This window comes from Brachionichthys hirsutus, chromosome 4 (assembly GCF_040956055.1).
Source record: "Brachionichthys hirsutus isolate HB-005 chromosome 4, CSIRO-AGI_Bhir_v1, whole genome shotgun sequence".
NCBI classification, from domain to species: domain Eukaryota; kingdom Metazoa; phylum Chordata; class Actinopteri; order Lophiiformes; family Brachionichthyidae; genus Brachionichthys; species Brachionichthys hirsutus.
The window spans coordinates 3228571-3251139 of record NC_090900.1 but is presented as its reverse complement, the minus strand read 5'-3'; the positions used below and the strand labels follow the sequence as shown (position 1 = coordinate 3251139).

Genomic DNA, 22569 nt, shown 5'->3' with positions numbered 1-22569 from the left:
AATAGCAGCTTCACTTAGATGGACCCAAATCCAATTTAAAAGTCAGCCTGAGCACCATACTCAGACATACAGATTTTATGAGTCCTGACAAAGAGAGTTTAGATTAAAGAGATGAAGTCTGAGAAAAAAATTGCTGACTTGTCATAGATAATTTGGCCGTCCAATATCACCCTGTCCTATTTTTGTTCTACTTCCAGTTCCAGGTCAGTGGTCACAAACCACGGAAAATTTGGGTCACCTTCAGAGCTGATTATTTCTTGTTCTGTTTGCTGCTCTCTCTGAGGTACCGTATGTACCATTCGTAAAAAAAAAGGCGAGTTGATTTGGATGGAATTACTATGCATATACATTGTTGTGATAGAGTGTCAGTGAGGATGAAGGGATAGATCTACTAGACAGCCATGGTGTACGGCTTAGAGACAGCGGCTCTGAGGATAAGACAGGAGGCGGAGCTAGAAGATGCTGAGGTTCTCCTTGGGAGTGACCAGGTTGGATAGGATTACCCAAGCCGAAAGTACAGTAGTAGTATATGCATATATATTGTAAAGTGTGTACATCATCTTTCCATTTGGCATTAATTTCCTAAAAAATAGATAAAAGCAGGGGGACATTGTGAATCATCATTCGGCTCGATGCTGCTTCATCCGCTCGGAAATTCTGTCTCATACATGACATTTATTTAGCACAATTAAAACTTTGCAAAAGATTGTGACATTTGAAAGTTGATATTTAGAGTTTTTATTTAATGCTTTTATTTATTCATTGTTTTTTTCTGTGCGAGATTCAACTTTTTAGTATCCAATTTTGTTTTAATAGAACAGGCTCAAAAAGTGTATTCACATGATCATATTAATATCCACAACCTTTTTTTTTTTTTTTTACCTTTTGACCAAATGACTCGAGTTTGAGATGACAACGGGCTCAGCATTGCAAAAACAAACTGCTTTGATTTCTTGTGTATTGCATTATATCCAAATAACAGCCATTTGTTCTCAAATAAACAAGCAGCGATTAATATTAATGAAAGAAGCTCAGATAATTAGATGCCGAGAATGCACTTAGATGTAGTGAGTTTGTATTCCGCTGCGGCACCTCACTCGGGTCTGAAATGACATTTTAATTGTATCACTGATAAAGATAAATCAGGTTCTTGTTTACTGTTGTCCTCTGTGGTCTTTTTTTTTTTAATGAAACTCTCATTACATCATTTTCTTTTTCCAATAATGAGTAGCAGTCTTTCTGAATACCAAATATTGTCTGCAAGGACGCTACACAGGTCATGACTACTAAAAACATGCAAATATAAGAGCTCAAAGTATATTAAGTGAAAAAAATGAGGCTTCCATTTGAGGATGCAATGCATTTGCACTTCGGTTAAAAACAGCAAGAAATTGCTGCATGAAAATGTTACCCATCGATTTGAAAGTCAACACACACACACACACCAGGAATGATTTTCAAAACATGTTTGTAATGATGCTTCGTTCAGGCTTTTAGAAAACTTCACTCCAGACAAAAAAAAGCAATCATACCAAAAGGAAAATAGCTGGGCTGAATTGGACTGTGATGCTCTGAGAAACAATCTCAAAACACCATCACAGACCGAGACAAGATATTCCTCTCGGGTCGCGCTATTAGAGGAGGTTTAAATAGGAATGCCTTATGAACTGAATTTCCAAACGACGTAATCATGAGTGCTGCTGACCGGGCGTGATCAGTGAGTCAATACAGGTATTAGAGTCTGCAGTGATGAAGGGAGGGATGGCCGGGACTTAGAAAGTCAAAGAGCTCTCTCTCAATCACACACACACACTCACAAGAGAAATCCAACTACCAAGCATAAACATTTCCCACCTGCTGAAGTTAGTTCCTCACCATCTGCGGTTTTTGAGACACAAAGGGGAATCAATGACATTAGCTTTGTCAAGCAACTATGCCACGGTGCTGCAGCCACGATGCTGCAGTGCTGGTTGGCTATAGCGCTGTGCCTTGTGTGTGCACTGACCTTTAACATGCAACCCGCAAAAACAGGAGCGTGCAGTAACTAAAGCCCGATACACGTGTTACCTTCCCAGCACCAAATCCTGGCATCAGAAGTGCTCCCCAGCTGCCGTGAAGCACACCCAGGAAATGTGTCGCATCCCAGCCCTCATTAACATACACTCTAAATATGCTATATTCTGGCCAGTGGCCTTTGACTAATTCGTGTTTATCATTCTGGACCAGTGTAGGATTAGTCCCTGTGACATACTTGTTGGCTGCATCCTTTGCTTCTAAGCCCCGGTCTGGCTCTGTGGCAGAGATTTGGCCTGTCTACTATCATTACAACAACCCCCTGTCTTCATCATCGCAGAGATACGCTCTGAAAATATGCTCGAATGCTGAATCGAGCTGCAGAGGCGAGAGAACAAGGGCGTCAGATCCATGAATCGAGAAATAAAATGTCCATTACTGTTGGGGGGGGGGGGGGGGGGGGGTGCGAAACATGTGGAAATGTTTCTGGTGCAATTGATGGATGGATGGATGGATGGAAGCATAATGAAAGTATGATTCATTTACATGTTTCTAGCCACCCCATTGACTACTAGCAAAGCACATACATGACGACAGCATGGGGAGATAGTAACCGAAGCCAGCATTCTGTGCCGCTGCAAGACAAATCCAAACACATTTCGGAAAACCAATCAAGTCTCATTTTCTGACCACAAACACAAAAATGCAGAACGGATTTCTGTGCTCTTTGCAAGCATCGGTTTATCAGTCTCAGTTCCTCATGGTGTTTTTTGATGTGGAAATAAACTAATTTTAGAATTATTTCAATTTTCTCTGTCCAATGGTTTTAAAAATGATATTTAATATAATATAATATATAATATAATATAATATAATATAATATAATATAATATAATATAATAATGACCAAAACCAAGCACATTCCATGCCTCACTTGCTGCAGTGTGGTTTTCCCCTACCATATCCTTTCCTATATTACCACTGAGGTCAAGATTCACACACACTCACACCAAAAAAGCATAAAGCTGAGTTTGCAGACAACAAGTGTTTTTGTTCATTCAAGTGCTCAAAAAAAGTGAGTATGTAATTGTGTTGCTTCTGCATCACACCGGGCTTATAGAATGTCCGGCAGGGATTGCTCTACAGAATAATGTTCATGTGATGCATCCTGCAAAGCCTCACAATATTCTTACAGCAAAAGGCTTCTAGGAAGATGTTGGGATGAGAGGTCTGGTTGCCAAAGTGAATGTCACAGTGAGGCAGCCCCCCCCCCCCAATGTGTAAGATCAATACCAGTTTCACTGGACCATGGCGGTGTTGTTTCTCTAACTTTAGTTAGGCCATGGTCTTAGCCAGACCGTGGCCGTAACGCAGACGTATGCAGCAACAATACGTTTTTGATTTGGAAGAAGTTATTCTGTCATTTCTGAAAAATCTGTTTGGTGACAAAAATAATCGCTGATTACACAAATAAGGCTATTAATAGTCAGTTTGTTTTTATGTAATGATGAACAATTTTCTATTTCTATTCTATTTTTTTCTATTCTTCATGAATTTGTGACACTGAAGAACCCTGGACCTTTGGTCATGTCTGTCTTGTCCTATGCGTGTTTGACAATGAGATTTTCAGTATTGTCCTAATTTTATTATAATAAATACATTATGAGACAACAATAATATATATGCATAACATGGAAGGTACTGGAGATGGATGTATTGAGGCGGCCCCTCCTCCTCCCCCGCAGAGGATCCTCTCTGTGGCACGCCGAGCCGTCGTCCCGGGTCATATTGGTTTAATCGGACTGACAGCCGAGAGGCAGCAATAACCGTCCGTAATCTAAATGGAAACCGGCCAGCCTGTCCAGTACGGGCCAAATATGACCTCAAGGTGTTTGGCGAAGATAGAGGAGGGTGTCCCAGGTTGAACAAATACAGAACATACACAGACACACACACACACATGAAAGCACACAGATGGAGGAGGATATACACTCATGCAACAAAACCCCAATTAAGATGTTTGCAGAGTTTTTCAAATGTAACTTGACCGCTTTGGGTCGGAGCTGTGCAATTCTTTTTTTTCCCAGTGTGACCTTTCATTGCCTGCACTGCAGCACAATGTTAAAGGGAGTGGGGTAGAAGTCATTCCCTTTAGCAGCAACAGCCCGTTTTACATGCAACCACACAACATGAATGAGACAAAAATCAATACGGCAATATGGATCAACTGCACATTTAGAAACAAATAATGCTGACACCCTGATCTTCATTTATAAAATCAATTTAAAAGACTAAATGGGAAAAAGAAAATCAGATAGATTAAAACCTGCTTAGATTGGTTCATCAGTGGCAATGGAGCTGAAATGGTTTGCCACCCAATTCTATTACACACACACAAAAAAAAGATAAAATAATACTTAAATTCAAATATGCGTATAACGGAGCTCATTCATTCTATTTTATATGTATCCTTGTTGCTGAAGGTCACACAAACTACCGGTCAGAGTTCTGCTACGACTAATACATGTGAAGTGACTTGCAGTGGCTAAAAGTGAGAAACACATCAAATGTGCAGGTTGGATATTATACAAATTTATAATAATACATACAACTATACTTTCAATATTTCAGTGGTGAAATTGTGCTTTCGTGTGGCATTGGCACGCAGCGTTCACGGTGCCAAGAGGGGAGATGAAGGTGTGAGAAGGATTCTTTGCCCCTCTAGAAACAATGAAAGCAGCGTGACAAGCTGGCAGGCACCTACAAATGGAGTCAGAAAAGATGAGAGGAAACAGCAGCGGGAGCGACTCCAACGTCCATCTATTTATTACCTGGTTCATATCAAACATAGTCAAACAGGTCATGTTGATTGAAATACTGTAATAATAAGTTGGTAAAACGTTCCAAATGTACAACTTTTAATTACAAATTCAAAGAAAGTCTTAGCCCTGCAGGAATTCTTGTCATTAGTACCTAAAACGGTTTACAGACTGTGTGTGGATGTGAAATCATTTTTATTGTTAATGTGACAAATATGTAGCAGTAAATGCCCATTACGTGTAAATGTCATGAGGTTAATACATTTGGGTTGTTTTACCGGGAATATTTTTACGTGTTTTATTTTTCAATATTGTTTTCCAAGCACTAAACCCGTTACCCTGTGATGCTTTCATAAATGTAATTATTATGGCATGTTGTCATGCATTAACTCTTTTTATTAAATATATATGTCGCCCGGACGCAGCCGCTCAGATGATCTATATTAACGTATAGGGTCCATAAAATAGCCTTTATTAGGCTATTGGACTTATATGAGCAGTAGACTTTTGGCTAGCAGCTGATGCTTCTGGACAGCTTTGCACGATTAAGCTTACGACTTTTACCTTCATGGCCAGTAGGTCTTTGACAAAGTCAGAAACCTTAAAGGCAATAGATCATATTCCCATTTAGTAGCAGGACATCATGAGTGACAGTCAGCTGTCACCGCTGATACCGGCAGTCCAGACTCTACTCACCAGGGCTGGCAAATCCTGTTTGTGTCTGTCAGCTGTCTCGTGTTATGAATCTCAACCAGTAAGACTTTGGTTCAAGTTTTCATGTTTCTTCCCATCATTTGGCAGTGACTATGAGCCATTTTAATCGGGGATACATTGGCTTGACAAAAGACAGAATCCATTAAATTGTGACACAAACCAGCCTGACTTGCCAAAGGGCTGCGTTAATTGCTGTAATATTCCAGCATACGTCCCAACCTCATCAGATGTAAAATGTAATAATGAGATGCTTTAATTACAAAAAAATAAAAAATCTGTTTCAGGGACCGTAATAGCGAGACCACCTGTACGACATGATCACAAACTATGGCTTTGCATTCTCCGGTGAATCTTCAGAATGAAAATCGACAAGACTTTTAGTTCCATATAAAATGACATACACACAGAAAAAAAAAAATGCTTCCAGGCACAAAAGAGCAGAATCAATCCTCACAATCAACCTCCCAGACAGCTGCAGACACACGTCGACACAATTCTGCAAATGAGTATTTTACACCCAGTAGGTTTTAATGCCACTCACATAAAATGATCGGATTGAGTGAACCACACTGGCGACATTGAGAGCCAGGCTGGGACTTTGTTCGCCTGAAGATACAGATCAGTCCAGCTGGTGAAAAACATTATCATTCATTTTTGCTTTCTCCAGCAGAAAACAAGATTTTTTTTTACACAAATGAGGATTTAGTTAGGTGCACTGTAGCACATATGGCAATCTGTGCACATGCGCTACATTAGCACTACTGATATCACCTTTCCTTGTACCCCCACCCACGCACGCACGCACACACACACTCTCAAACTCTCAGCAGATGCTCACAGCGCATCCGTCTCCCACATAACATCACCCTTAGAAATGTTTGTTCCATCATAGCAGGGCTTATTAACATTAAATCATCTTGCGATGGAGTGGGTGGCTAACTGTGAAATGACTCACAGGCACAATGCCGACAATAATTAGGGAGGCATTGTTGATCTCCTTCCAACTAATGACAAGGAAGTGCAGCAGCATTCCCCATTATATCAAATAGAGTGGTAAACACTATCTCTCTGTATGTAAATAAGCCACCTATCCTCATTTAATTTTTTTGTCAGCAGAGCAGGAGAGCAGGATTAATTCCTCCATTAAGGAGTGGGTCTTACCCCCCCCCCCCCCCGACACACACACGCACACAAATACAGTGCACTGCACTACAGGATGAGAAGTTAATTCAATAGCATAAAAGCGCATTATTTGCAACACATACATGCAACAAATTTTTTTCATTTTGCTGTGGTTTGCAAAGTATTTTTTCTGTTGGAGCGCCAGCTTCTTTTCAAATACAGTTGTGAATGCACTGCCAAAAAAGGGTTTATTATGGAAATGCATGCCCTGCTTGCTTTTGGAAGGCATGTTTAGTCAAATAGCGCATCCAGTTGGTATTCCTAACATAACACAAAGAGCCACAATTACAGCTGCACAGCTGTATGACTCCACCAGCCAGCTGCAGTCTACATCTGTCCGGGCTCTTCGGCCGGCCCATGACTCCAGCAATGCAGAAAACACGCAGAATAAACTGCAAAATGTGTGACGCCATAGAATTATATAAACATCAAGGCTTTTAGGCTGACATTTAGTTTCAGTAATTTCTCTTGCTGATGGCAAAATGTGTTTAAAATATAAAATATAGAATTCACATTAAAAAAAGGAAAAAAGAATAAAAATTTGGTGATGATAAAGTAAACAGATGCCAGAAAATGTCTTACGGCAAAAATCCAGGTAAACAGTGAAGACCTTGAAAGGATTTCATGAAAGGTTTTAATACTGGTGTTGTCTTTGGTTAAAATTACTAATCAGCAGCAGAGAAATATCCCTAGTTGATCTTTTCAACTTCATATTTGAGGATTTTTCTTTGGGAATATAAGGAATATAAAGAATTAAAGGTTGTACACCAGCAGGGTACAAAACCATTGCATTGTTTAGATATATTTAGATATATTCAGTAAAATATATTCCTTATGGCATGCCGTTCAGGAACTTATTATATATATATATCAAAAGTGCTGGAATATATATATGAAAAGTCTGAGAATATGGACCGAACTATGAAAAGTCTGAGAATATGGACCGAACTCTGGAATATATATATGAAAAGTCTGAGAATATGGACCGAACTATAAAAACTCTGAGAATATGGACCGAACTCTGGAATATATATACGAAAAGTCTGAGAATATGGACCGAACAGCTTCGACCCCGTCACGTGACTTGTCAAGTGCCGTATAAAGCCAGAACGGCGCTATGCATGTTCCGGGGCAGGCAGCCCCGACCCCATCACGTGACTTGTCAAGCGCCGTATCAGGCCAGAACAGTTTGGCCGGCGAGGGGGCGTGACGAACAGCTGTCGGCACGCCAGCCGTCACGTGACTTGTCGCGCGTCAGACGGACACCCACAGCATGCATTACACTACAAATACAGTCAAACATCCTGTCTAAGAGGAGCGTTTCAAAAAAGCCCTTGCGGATTCGTTTCAGGGCGTTGATTATCTCCGCATTGAGGATTGCCGGCACTAGATTTCGAGCTGACTCCATTTATGACACGAGATCGATCCGGCCCCCCGACCGGGAACCGAACAGGCGCAACGGGGGCGTGAGCGCGGAACCCTAACCACTACACCGCGGCTTTCAAATATATATTCCCGTGCACCGAAAAAAGTCTGAATATATATATGAAAATGTCTGAATATATATATGAAAATGTCTGAATATATATATGAAAAAGTCTGAATATATATATGAAAAAGTCTGAATATATATATGAAAATGTCTGAATATATATATGAAAATATATATTCCGGAGTTCGGTCCATATTCTCAGACTTTTCGTATATATATTCCAGAGTTCGGTCCATATTCTCAGAGTTTTCATAGTTCGGTCCATATTCTCAGACTTTTCATATATATATTCCAGAGTTCGGTCCATATTCTCAGACTTTTCATAGTTCGGTCCATATTCTCAGACTTTTCATATATATATTCCAGCACTTTTGATATATATATATAATAAGTTCCTGAACGGCATGCCATAATTCCTTGGCGTTTGGAATTTAAACTTTAAACTGTTCACAGATTCCGAGATCTCATAGAAAACTGACAGAAAACACACGAATGTTGCATTAAGGCTAAGCCAGGGGTGGGCAAACTTTTTGACTCGCGGGCCACAATAGGTTCTAAAATTTGACAGAGGGGCCGGACCAAGAACATATGGATGGAGTATTTGTGTGAGCGAATATAAATGACACATGAAAGCTATTGCATTAAAGGATTTGGCCTTTTACAGGTAGCATTACAGGGAAAAGGTCAAATGAATGAGGTTCAATTATAATACAATTATATTTAATGATATAATTTGGACAAGTTCGGCGGGCCGGATTAAAAAGACCAACGGGCCGCATATGGCCCCCGGGCCTGGGTTTGCCCATGTCTGGGCTAAGCCTTGTGGCTTAACCCTTTAAAGCCTGCACCACGAAGTAATCGCCAGAACACTCTAATTTTTGGAAACCTTCTGACAAAATTTGTCCCCCCCCCCAAAAAAAAATAAAAAATTAATTATATAGGCGCTTTAATTAATGTAACTTTTGCAAAATCTGAAATTTTTTTCATGGACAATGTAGATGTGTTGGCTTGTATATATCAGCTTTTTCATGGGGAAAAAAAAAATCTAACTTTTGAAGTAGAAGTCTCAAAATCCTGAAAGGATATGTGCATCAAATATGATACGTTTGGCAATAAAGGAAGAAGAACAGATGTCATATCTGCATATTTAGTTATTGCTGTTCTTCCAGAAACAATTCAGTAGTGAATAGCTGCACTATTTAATGAACAGCCTAGTCATGGGGGCTGATATGCATAACACTGAAGCGGCGTTCCTTTATGGACATTGTCTCAAAGGCGTGCTTTTTCCATCTTGTGTCCATCTTACTGTGCAGAAAATAAATCTTGTAAATAAAACATCCATGACAAATGACAAAAAACAAATGTCATAAACTCGGAAGGATGGTGTGTCGAGGGGTTTGAAGGTAATGATTCAACGAAAAGAGAAGGTCGCTTCAGCGGCACACGCCAAATGTCTCATGTTTCCTCATGCATGTGGGAAACAGAGCCCAGACAAACATTAGACTGATACGGAAGCCTGTTGTAATGTTTATTTAAGGAACACAGTAAACCATAATAATGTCATAATTTGTGTGTTATATAATACTTGCATGCTGATGTCGTATATATTGGTATTTAAGCTATAGTAAAATTACTGGTATACAAAGACACACAAAAATAAACTTAACTACAGATACAAAAGTAAATTAAACCCTTTGCTTACAAACCCGGCTGCCGTCATTGGCTTTGGACGTACTTGAAACAAACAACTGACAGAGCTGCCATCTGTTTCATGTGTTTGGTATTTTCAGCACTAGAAAAAGGTACGGCACACATAAGTACAAAAGATTGAAAAGAACAACTCCACCCCTTTTATTCTATTTATTTCAAAATAGATCAAAATGTCCAACACAATTGCATTTCCAAAAAAAAGGAAAGCTTTCAAGGTCATCTTGAATTCTCTTTTGAAATGTGGTCCTGCTCTACATTCGACTGAAGGACCTCTGAATGAAAAACGGTTGCCCACTCAATATATCTTAATGGTCTACACAAGCACATTGTAAGTCAGCAGAAGGCAATAAAGTAGTTTATTTAGAAGTATCAGTCTGCAACAGGCAATCCAGGATAACTTTATTGTCATTACACAATGTACAAGTACAAGATAGCAAAATGCAGTTTAGCATTTAAACAGAAGTGCATTACTAGACAGAAATACGCAAAAAGATTTAGAGTTCTTACGCACAAATTTAGTGTGAAATCTTCACTAAATGTCAAATAATCTAAGATTGAAAACGTAAACTAGATCTTAGTTTCCATGCCGAGTGTGTGCTGAAGTGTAATTTTATCACGTCAAAAAAAAAGGGACAACCCTGATTCGCTCCACTGTATAGCACATTATTTGTGTTTAAAAAAAAAAAAAAAGGAAGGAGGGGGTGAAACTCTCACTCCTCCTAATTGGATGTAATAGCCAAAGGGAACGAGCTGGCTTTGGCCTCGGCGAGCGGAGAGAAGATGTTTAGGGAGGGATGGAAATGCTAAACATCCTTGGAAGAGTAGAAAGACAGACAGTGGTCTCGGTAAGCCGAACACATACAGCGTTCAGTCTACTGCTCAGAAACAGCGCTACAAAGGAAGATGAAGGATGAACACCCAGAATGGTGGAGGCTCCAGAGACAGACGGCAAAGGCACGGAATTTTAAAAGAAGCTCATCAAAAACATAAAAAAATAAAATAAAATGGGTAACTGGGGAGCATGCTGGCCGGGAACGCCGAGACACATTTTGAGAAGGGCCTCATCCACTGAGGCGATATTTGAGTATTTGTTGCAGGGACATTTTTGAGGATGAAAGAAAGCTTGTGAGCTCACTGTGAAGTCACCCTATTGCTGGGTTTCTACAACCCGTAGAACTGAGGCAGAACGGGCCAGGAGAGAGGTCCAAAAAGACATTTGCTAATTTCAAACGGCTCATGTAATGTAATGGCTCAGTTGCATTAAAAAAAAAGAAAACTGCGTTCATTCAGGTGACACCTTTGGATGACACTAGCAAATCCATATTTGCAATCTCTTAAATATGCTATTTGCTTGGCATTAGGTCGTATTTTTAGGAAGAAAGATATTCGTAAGCTTTATTGATTGTCGTACAATACATAACAAAACTTATTTTCACCCTACTGCAATGAGGCCCATCCAAACAAATGAACACACGTGTATGTACCTCTGTACAGGGGCCCATAACACGTGTGGGGAAGGCATTGTGTGAAGACCTGGAGGTAGACCGGCCCCTCTCCAGCTACCAGTCCACATTATGTATTTTTGTCTGGGATTTGAACCGGCGACACTGCGGTTCCCAACCCATTGAGCCATTTTCAAAAGTTCAAAGTCTTCATGCTAAGCTATGCTCACCTGCTGCGTGCAGCAACTTAGTATCGACCCTATTCAATTCCATTTGAATTATTTTATACAGTGGCAAATCGACACAGCTTATTTCAAGGCATTTCCCAGAAGAAGAGCAGGTCAAAGCCAAGACAGGTGGGAGGATAGGTGGATAGACAGATAAATAAACACTACCTTAAACTGAGAAGACCACTCTGGAATGGATTTATAAAATTAATCCTTTTTTTTTACATGGTTAATCCTTGTCAAATCTTCACTTTTTAAGTTCCGTGGCAATCTAAGCTCTGGAAAAGCTTTAACAAAAACCCATAGCAGTGACAGCAAAGAACCAGCACCCTACCAAGCATGGCATGATCGCGTTGTGTTCAAACCACTTTTGGTGACAAACGCTTTTAATTGTTTAGCTCACCTTCTCTGGTCCTCTAACTGCATAAGGAGGACTAAACCAAATGTATTTCACTGATACTTGCCCCCGGGAGTCTTAATTTCCAGATAGGCCCATCAAGACAATGGTGCATGGTGTGGTTACAACCGAACTGTGCTCCCTCTAAAAATGAAAACCAGAAGGCAATAACAAAAATCAAATAAATGAATGCTCACTGAGCTCCTTTCTTTCCTTTAGTGTAGCGGCATCCACCCTTGTTAGCGGCACTCTGCCCTCTGTTGCTCTCATTACAGTGTATCCTGCCTCTTCCAACTCTAAGCCTTGCAGAGGTGCACAGAGGGCTTTTGTCTGAGGATAAGATCAATACCTGTCCTTCATCATGGGCCAGGGGTGGCGATAATGCACTCAGCTCAGGGCTGGAGGGTTTGCAGGACTTTGTAGCAACCTGGGATTAAGAACTTTGACCTTCCTGAGGTGAAACCAGGACCTGTGTACGGAGCATAAAGTCCTCGTGGAATTAATAGTCCCAAAATGTGAATGTATACATTGTATGATATTAGTGCACCATGATCCAGATATAAATCACTATAATGAGACATAGCAGCACTGGCTTATGTAAATATTACCAGGCTAATTATTCACGGTATGCAACTGAACCCATTTATTAATGTCTAATTCAAGCAGCGGTAAAAAAGAAATAAAAAAATTGGATTTGGCAACCCTTAGTATCCAATCTGCAAGGTGCACAGCCCAGGTGTCCCAAAACCTGCAGATCCTACACAAAATACTCTACCTGGACACACACACACACAAACACATTATCCTCCCATAGCAGAGCAGACTGGAAATTTAAATACGCAGACAGCAACACCAATTTGAGCCATTATTCTGTTCAACTTCTGTCTGCTCTTAGCTTTTATCAATCACACTGTGAAGTGAATTATTTGATTTGAAAACTTCCCTCGCCCTATTCATTCAAATTGCTGAGATGGAAGTCAACTCTTAGGACAGATTTTGTTTTTACAGCTGACAATCCCAATGGGAATAATTAATAATGAATTTTCCAAAACTATGAAATTAATAGTGGTCTGTATCTAAAACTACAGGTGCCTTTAAATCCCATTTTGCTAATTAGATTGTCTTTAAACATTGCATTAAACACGAGCCAGACTGCAAAAAGTAATTGAAATGCCATGGTAAACAAAAATAAATAACAAAATTAAAACGTCGGTATGTCTGAGTCGCACTGTTCTAAATCAAATACTGTCACAAAGACATAAAAATGACTCTATGATGGATTGAGTTAATCAACATAATGTAGAATAATTCATATCTTTCCTCGTTCAGCTTCTTGCTAATTGAGTCAGCTAAGCTCATGTGGCTTCACAATCATTTCAATGGATTCAGACTGTTGTTTGCAAATATTGGCATTACATGGAAAGAGTTGCATCGCTTCGGAAATGAGGCGACAATTAATTTAAAAAGGTTGCAATTGGCAGATATTTGAAATCTGTGCAGGGGCAGGTTTGTGTGTTTTAATTAGTGCTGTTACGTTCATAAACATACCGGTAGAGAAGTGGGACGTTGTTATGAAGGAAAAAATATAACATCCAATTTTAAAACGCCTTTAAAAAGCTGAAACATTTTTTTTTGGGGGGGGGGGGGGGGGGGGGGGAAATGGAGGACAGATATAATTCTCAAATTCATTTAGCACTTCCTGTTGAGTGGGAGCTGCAATTTGAATGAATAGACAGCTGCTTGCTAAGGCCTGCAACTCAATTCAGGTTTCCAACATGTCCCTCTCTCCCTCCCCTCTGCCCCCGCTACCTCATTTCTGCACACTTATTACAGATGCCCTAGTTTGCTCATGAGCCAGGAGAGCCTTGCTAGCCTCATTACAAAACTTGCAAACGGCCCATCTTTTGTACCTTTTTTTCCAGACAAGATCTCCCACATGTTTCCCAGAAGCGGCATAAAAAGACTCATCAAACATGCATAAAGAAGTGCAGCTCACATCTCATTTGAATCTTCACAGTAACCACTAAAGAGGAAGGTGCCAGTGATGGAAAGTGCCAGCAGAGATGAGGCATGAAAAAGGGGGCAAAGGGGGGGGAAACACATTTTATCTTAAACTTGTGTGACTTATTTACACGACTAATCCGTATTCATTGACATGAAGGAATTCCCGGGATCCTGTTTGTTAAACGAGTACCTCATTAGCTTCCTTGTTGTTGTGTTGATTTACATTTTGGCATTTTGGATGAAAAGGAAATTATGGCATGCGCACACAAAAAAAGTAATACATAAATAATGAATAATAAAGAGCACCCTCTGATTAAAAATCCACAGCGGACGTGGCAGTACAGCAAATTTAAATATTTAGTATTTTACTGGAGAGTCGACTGAGAGACACAGATACAGTAGCTTCAAAGAACCCCTAACTTTGATGCAGCCAGGAAAAGCCTTTATTTAAATATTATTATTATTGTATTGCATAATAGGAAACATTTATTTGTTTTTTAGAAAACTGCTCATTTGATGATGATAAAAGTTTGACAAAATGATGAATGTCATTTTATGTCTACATCTCCTCTGAATTGCATCTGCAATCCCGGACAACGCGAGGTGTGCTGGTTTTAATGGGGTCTTATGGTCGCCTAGGCAGCAGAAAATACACTGGACCGCTTCTCACTGTCTCACCATGTAGCAGCACTTTCATGCTTTCTTGGTTGAGGTCATACTGGCAATTTAAAGTGTGAAAAATGTTACAGTGATGTCATTGCTTTGTTCCACCGTATGTTAGAAGCACATGAAGAAGTGGCCACGAAATACCTTGTGATCCTTGTTATATTTGTGCTTCACACCCCCTCGTTTCAGCTCTGAATTGTGTGCACTGGAAAGGGCAGGCCTTGACAAATTGAATTTTTTTCATCCTACTTTCCTCCCACTTGTGAATTCCATGTAACAGGCGCTAGTTAGTCTCAGACCCTTAGCGTTGAGCAAGACGAGGCTCGGCATGAGTGATAATGTAAGCTTCGGTCACGGGTGATTAGCGGCATCAACATTTTATATTGCAGCTACTTGTCGGTAATTACTTTGTCTCTTTGAATAAACTCTCACTTAATTTCAGATAGGCGTTAAAAGTCAATAGTTTTTTCCTGACCTCATTCTGGATCAGATCCAGAAGACATTTTGCATGATAGTGCATATTGGACCCCTTTATGACTGTGAGTTTTGGTGAGTGAATTGAATACATATTTTACAAGATATGATTTTTTTTAAAACCCTCCATTATACTGTAAGTAGATGGGGAAATCCGGATCGCGACCGTATCCGCAATCCAAATGAAATTTGGTGGCAAGATAGATGTTCCCACCCTACATGACTGTATCAAATTCCATAAACAATGGTCAATAATCAGTCAAGATATTGAGGAACAATTCTTGACTGCTATGTTAACAAATAATTAAAAGTGATCCATAATCCAGGATCTCATCTGGATCGTCACCAAAATTTCATCGAGATCTATCTGTAACATTTTGAGTTATCTTTCTAAAAGACAAAAGCTATATAGCAGAACTGAGCGTTGCTCTTTACTAAATTGAGGCCCTGAACTGACATGAGGTTGAAGACAATGTCCTTCTTCCAAGAAGAAAGGGAGGCGAGCAATCATTCTGCTGGTCACTTCCTCTTTTCAGAGTTCATCTTTCAATCTGCACCAAACAACTGACAATGAATCCTGATTACGGATGATCACTTTTTAATGGGTTACTCGTGGGCTCTACTTTGAAGTTTGAAGGTGAGCAGTTGTTTTTCATTAAACTGTCTCTTCTTCCTCTTCCTTCTCTTTTCTGTCACGCATCACACTCCCAAGGGTGATCTAAAACATATGGGCATTACACTTCGCACTAGAAAATGTGGATCCAAGGACACTACTGGGGGGGGGGGGGGGGGTAAAAAGAATAAACAAAAATACAATAAAATAATGTGAGGAAAATGACAGCAATACACATTAATACCTCCTAAACATGGCATTAAGTTTAATTCAACTGTGTATATAGTATATTCTGTATGTAAATTACCTCAAATGTGTCTACAAAGAAGAAAATGGCAGCAGTCCAGGGTAGTTGCATCATGCTCAAGTTGAAGAGCCATCTTACAGATTGCTAATGACAAAGAATAACACATTATGCACAGTATCTTTTAACAGATAACCTCCTTCTTGCTCTCATTCACTCACCGAACACCCACTTGTTGGCATTTAGCGCAATTTAAAATAAAAGAGGGAAGGCTGACAGAGTAAAAAGGCATGTTGTTTTTGTTTTTGTTTTGTGGTAAATGAGTGAAGTATGAATGCACATCCTCGCTGTGCAGAAGAGCCAGAATCGCTGCCGGGAATTTGGAGTGTTGACATTTCTAGGTTACCTCTCAGAGCATCAAGCACACAAAGACACAAGATGCACTCACACGTACCAACTTACTGTACTCAGGTCATTTTGGGGGGGAAATCATAAATTAGATTTACACTAATTTCCTCAACCAATCAATCTTGATTGATCTTGAAGGCATTAGAAATACATTTTCCAGATATATGGATATTACAGTTTTTAATGTGCTTTTACATTTAATTTTTTTACTGAACCACGTTCAAGTGGCAGGTCCGTACAACAAAGAACACACCAAGAGAAGAACTGTGTTACACTAGAATGAAATTCAGTCTACCTGCAAAAAAAATAAAAAAAATAATCCAATTTATTGTAATGTTATTTTCAGTCCAACCTTAACCGCTGACCCAAAAACTGTTTTCCAATTGTGACCATGCCTTTTGTCTCCAGTTGCACCAGCTGTCCCCTAGTAACTGTACTGACACACACACACACACACACTTAGCTTTTACAGTATGGATAAGTCTAGAAATGCACAAAGAAGGTCTTGTCTACTCATGTGAGAGATGAAAGAGAAATCTGTGATCAGTATTAGGCTGAGTAATAAAACATTCTCCACACAGATCCGAAAAAATGGCAGTAATTCTGATAAACTTTGGGTATTCCATTGCTGGACGGATCTATCAGCCCACAGCAGAAGACGAAAACAGCAGCCAGTGTGTTGACTGGAAGAGGCAACTTGATGTCAATTATATGGCACTAGTGTGGATATTAGATGTAAAAAAAATAAAAATAAAATAGCATTGGTCGATGCCGACCATGACAGGAAGCACAACAAATATTTTTAAGGATGCGGGGGAAAATAAGTATCATCCCAGTCACCACACCATTATTTTAACAGTAACATAAGTTTCAATGTTTTATTCAGGCAGTTTAGTGTTTAATATGTGAATATAATTTGCTACAAATCCTCTTTTGTAATAAAATATATTCTAAACCATCTCCGGACAGTTGGATCTTTACATTATAAACTACACTATATTAATTGATACATTTCAAGGTCCCTCTGATGTGTTGATTACATTTTTGTCAATATTATACGGTTAGATGGAAAGACAGCACTAAAAGAGGGCACCAGGCCCTTTAATCCAAAGAAAGAGGTGAAGTTATCTTTTGTCTGACAGTTCGTATGTATTTTACGTAATGTATTGTATGTAATATACCTCTCGGATGGGAATATCTGGCCCACGTCTCCTTGGATCTTGTTGAAAACAAGACCCTTAAGCCAGATGCACATACCTGATCTCAAATAAGTAGACAGAGCTTAGTGGAAATGCAGCGGCACACCAGAGCCCGGCAGAGAGACTTTATCAGACCAAAGCAAAGCTCATTGCTTTAACTCCACAATTGTATTTAGACTAAAGCAGGCTTAACCTCAGTCTGCAGGAACCAAGTAAAGTCCAGTAAATACAAAATGTTAAGTACAAGTTGCAAGCTTTGAGATTATACAATTTACAAAAAGTGCAAATGCCGATTTAAAGGGAAGTCTGAAGTATGGAACAAAAGTATAAATTATGAGCCCACCCTTCACAGAGAATGTGCTGCATCAGAGAAAATGTGTCAGGAGCTGGCTGTATAAGTAAAGAGCTACAAGCCACACGATCCTCAAACAAGCTTCAAATGCATGAGCAACGTGACATTTTCTTTTAATCGCGCTGTTTTCAACCTTTGTTTTTCAGCCTTAACCATCTGAAACTGCTCACACCTCCTCAGATTTACAGGCTGCTGCAGTCCTGCACTGCATCTCAAATAATTTATTCAGTTTATTGATCGGCTGTGGAAAGATGGACTCTTTCACTCACGGCCGCCATCGATAATGAATGGCCTGTTCTGACAGCTCCCGATGCCAAAATGGGTGGGTCCAAAGAGCTTAGTTTTCACTCACAGTGTAATACAAAAAAGAAAAATATGCTTGTTTCACAAAAATAATGCAATGAGAATCCATCCTGATGCTTGTCAGGGAGATTTGCATTCTGGCCTCACAACTCCCTTTCTATACGCCGACGCACAAAAACAAACACAAACACATCAGTATGGACAATAACTGATACTTTTCTACACAGAGGTGGGGGTATAAAAGAACAAAAAATGACTGAAATCCAGAAATGATACGTCCAATAATTAATAAATAATAAAATAAGATTTCCAGAGAAAACACAAACACAAGCACAAATATATAGAATCCTACCATGTCAACAATGCCCCACCTTTCTGCAATTTGTCCAATCACAGATCCCCCCTCCACAGCTTCGGTCAGAAAAGCAATAATGACAGAACAATTATAAAAATAATTTAAAGGACTGATTGATTGATTATTCAAGTAATCAGCTAGGAGAGGGAAGAGGCTGCATGAGAATGATGTAATGCATTGATTCAAGTCTTAATCACCCCAGTATTAGAGCTGATGGGTTCTTATACTGCTCACAGGCATTGCTCAGTTTCCAGAACACGATTAGTGATCACATGGTGTGTTTTTCTTTCTCCCTTACCTCTTTAACTTTAGTGACTTTTCCAAAAACTTTTCCATTCTTTCTATTTTGCACCAATTTGTTTCTAAAAGCACAGTAGAGTACGCCTCAGCATTCTCATGAGCAATCTCTAGTACTATGTGAAATGTATGTATGTATGTATTTCAGGCATCATACAACTTCATTATGTGTTGCATTTTTGTCACAGAGGCACACACACTGAGGGAGTGCCAGTGGTTTAAAAAGTCGGTTCTTCAATTTTACCTGGTTTCAGGTAATCCACTGGCTGAGAAAAGTGAAGTAATCTCAATATGAAATTGCACGACGAAGGGAACGTTCGTAGAATCTGTTTCTGAGCCCTTTCTGCTTCACTTCTCTGCATTGTCCAGTCATGGCTTTAATTATGACAGAGGCATTAATGGAAACGATAGGATTGATGATGTTGGCTTTTGACCCGTGTGTGTTTAAAGACATTTTGCTTTCAGTGCTTGACATAAAGATGTGGAGATAATAAGCCTGAAGTCACCTTGAAAATTGATATACCTAATAGATTGTTGAAGAAAGACAAATAAGACCTCGTTGGTTCTTCGATATGACCTCTCTTGACAGATTGAAGACGATGCCATTTACGAGACTGGAGAAAAGGGCAGAGGCACCCTGCATTGCCATTGTTCTGAAACGTTCACCTCTGCATCGACAACCTTCAGAGGGGCAGGGAACGTAAAAGAGCTTAGATTGAAATCATCAGGAGGCAAATCCAATGGCTATTTGCCTATTAACTTGATCGTCATTATTTCCATGCGTATGACAGCTGCTTGTAAACATGCTGGATGAGTTTCAATTTTTCCATCCCTCTCATTTCAGTCAGGTCAATAATGTTTCATTGAAATGCACCAGATCCTTCAAAGCTAGACGCAGCCTTCAATCAATCTTTACCCTCAAGTTTTAAACTTGCATATCAAACGCGTGTGACCAAGAGAGCAATCCAAACCCCTCAGGCTCTGTGGGAGAAAAAAAAAACAAGCTTCTTCATCCATGTTTAGGGAGAGAAATATCTGCGCCAAATGAACAGTGACAGATAATATTAGCACAAATCCTCCTTCACCTCCAGATGGCCGTCCATTTGAGAAAAAGGCTTTAATTGCACGGCCATTATGACAAGAGCGAAAACAACATTAAGATGCATAAAATTAAATTAAAGCTGACTCCATCAGCAAGCACGAAACAAAAAACTCATGTTACAGTTCCACTGGTGCAGTCAATGTGCTTTGCCCAGGCAGACGGGCAGCAGCCTGAACAATGTGTGAGAGTCAGCGCCAGTTACCAACCAGAGGAAGTGATGTATTGCACACTGACTTGGAACAATGCAGTCTGTTTTACCTGAAGGCAAATGTTTCTACCCCATCAATTTTAGAGGACACAGTCCCCCAGTGACATCTTCAATAGAGCCTTTTGTTAGCAGCTGTCTCTGAACGCACCTGCTATATGTCTCAGCAAGACAGTAAAGAAGGCAGGTAGATAAGACACAATAAAACATTTTTTTTTGACTAATCACCAGGGTGAATTTTCAGGGATACAAGCAACACATTGTAGGGGGCGGTGTTCAATTTCTGATGCTCTATTCAGGCTGGATGTTTGGGGAAAAGAAGGAAAGAAAAAGAACAACAAAGGAGACATCCCAAAGCACTTAGGGTGCTAAAATAGCTACCAGGGTTGCCCATCGTGGCTCTGAGGCGGCTCACTCTTATATCAGATGTTGTTACACGTCTCCATCCACCTCCATCATGCTCCCCAAAACCAGTTCATCGCGTTGGATGGGGTCGCAGCTGCAATCCAGGAAACATATGGACAAATTCCCTTTGACCAGCACGTGATTAATCGTGGGACGAGTTCAGGTTGTATTCTTAAGTCAGCGATCCTTGAAACAACTCGACCCAAGGCATCACCACAGGTCCCTGGTACTCCTCTGGATTCATTATGCCAGCCTGGCAGGGCGCATTACATTTATTAACTGGCTCCCGGTTGACACCGAATGCCTCAGAAAATCTCCTTCAGGCGCTTTCCCGAAGACAGAAGTCTGTGTGACATGTTGCGATTCCTCGGGCAAGCATGTTGCTAAATGAATAGAGACAGACACGATGGCATGACCCACTTCCATATAAGGACTGCAGTGCTTTTCTTTACACAAATCCCAGAAGTATTGTTCTGCACTGATACGACAGATAAAAATAAAAGCGTGGGCATTCCTATCACCAGACAATTGGAAGGGTAAATGGATAGAAGGGGGGGGGGGGGGGGGGTTGAGATGTTGATCCAGCAGGTCAGGTGAACGTTTGACCTTTTTAACAATCTGCTTTTCGGCACCATATTTTATGGTTTAAGACTTTCAGGGCACAGTTGACCTTCTCCGTGGTGTCATCCCAGCCAATAAGGTCTGCGTGGTGCAGCTCAGCTCACCCCCCCCCCCCCCCCCCCACGCCCCCCAGCATCTCCTCCTGGAATCAGCATGTGATCAATCTTTGTTCTCAAATCAGTTTGTTAAATATGGTAAAGTCGTGGTAAAAAATAAACTCTCCATCAGGACCGATCGTGTTATGAACGAAGCAAACAGCTGATTATCTCTACGAGGGCGCGCTAAATACCGAAGCAGTGCGCATCTCCATCCTGGATGCGAGCGCTTGATGCGCAGACTGATTTATTACAGAGGCGCGGAAAAATAAAATGCTCGCCGATTCATCACTGATCATAAGTGTTCTTTAAACCACAAGTAATCAAATCAACCATCGGTCGTACACAGACTGTAATCGGGTGTTTGTTGTATTTATTTATTTGTCTAACCGCGCTGACAGGAACAACAAAGACTGTCCACGCAAACAGCTTTCATAATTATCTGTGCTGCCACTTCCCGTGTGTGAAGATGCTTTGATCCCGAGTGATCGGTTCCGACACCGACAATGATTGACAGTGACTTTTCCCCACTCACCTTTCACGTGCTGCGGGACAACGGCGCCCAAACACAGAGCGATGGAAAATAGTAGCGGTCCCATCCTCCTCTCAACAAACAGGGTCTGACTTCCAAGGTTCGGTGGATGTGGTACCAGAAAAAAAATAAAAAAGAAATGACGGAGCGATAGAGCAAAGTTCTCCCCTCTGAGCGCTCGCTGTGTGGGATTTTGCTGGGTATCCTCTCAGGTAAAGTCCTCCTCTGTGGTAAACTCGGCAGAGAGTCGCCCCCCCCCCCCACTCCCCCCCTGGATTTGTCTTCGTGCAGGAGCAAATGAAGTGCGCCGGCCGGGTCCCCCTCCGCTGCTACCGCAGTGGAGCGATGTCGTGGATAGAGCGATTTGTGCGCTCAACGCTCCCTCTGGACCACTGCTGTCAGCATCCTCTAATTACCGCAATCATCGCATCCGGCTCGAACTTTCAAAATAAAACCGGCTGACCGTTTTCATCCCCACATTTTGTCTGTGTGCAAGCTTACTCAAAAATATATTAACGATGACATATTAAGTTTTTCAGATGAAGTATAACCCACACAGTAATATTTTCAAATTTGGTGATCATCATCTGGATTCAGAATTTGAAATTAACATTAAAAAAAATTATAGTGCATCATTGGTGAATATTTTACCATCATGTACATCTGTTATTTCTATGTATTTTTATACAAAATTAATT

The 22569-nt window shown here is 40.4% G+C and overlaps 1 protein-coding gene across 1 annotated transcript in view; it reads right to left on the bottom strand.

The window, feature by feature from the left end:
• The window catches only part of LOC137918305 (EGF-like repeat and discoidin I-like domain-containing protein 3), a 76263-nt gene extending 54325 nt beyond the window's left edge, over positions 1–21938 (bottom strand). Inside the window, exons 1-3 of the mRNA XM_068761073.1 lie at positions 21875–21938; positions 20370–20372; positions 1855–1878 (exon numbers count right to left, since the gene is read on the bottom strand). Of these exons, the coding sequence (XP_068617174.1) occupies positions 1855–1878; positions 20370–20372; positions 21875–21938 (91 nt within the window). The remainder of the gene's footprint in view (positions 1–1854; positions 1879–20369; positions 20373–21874) is intronic.
• Between the last annotated feature and the right edge of the window lie 631 nt (positions 21939–22569).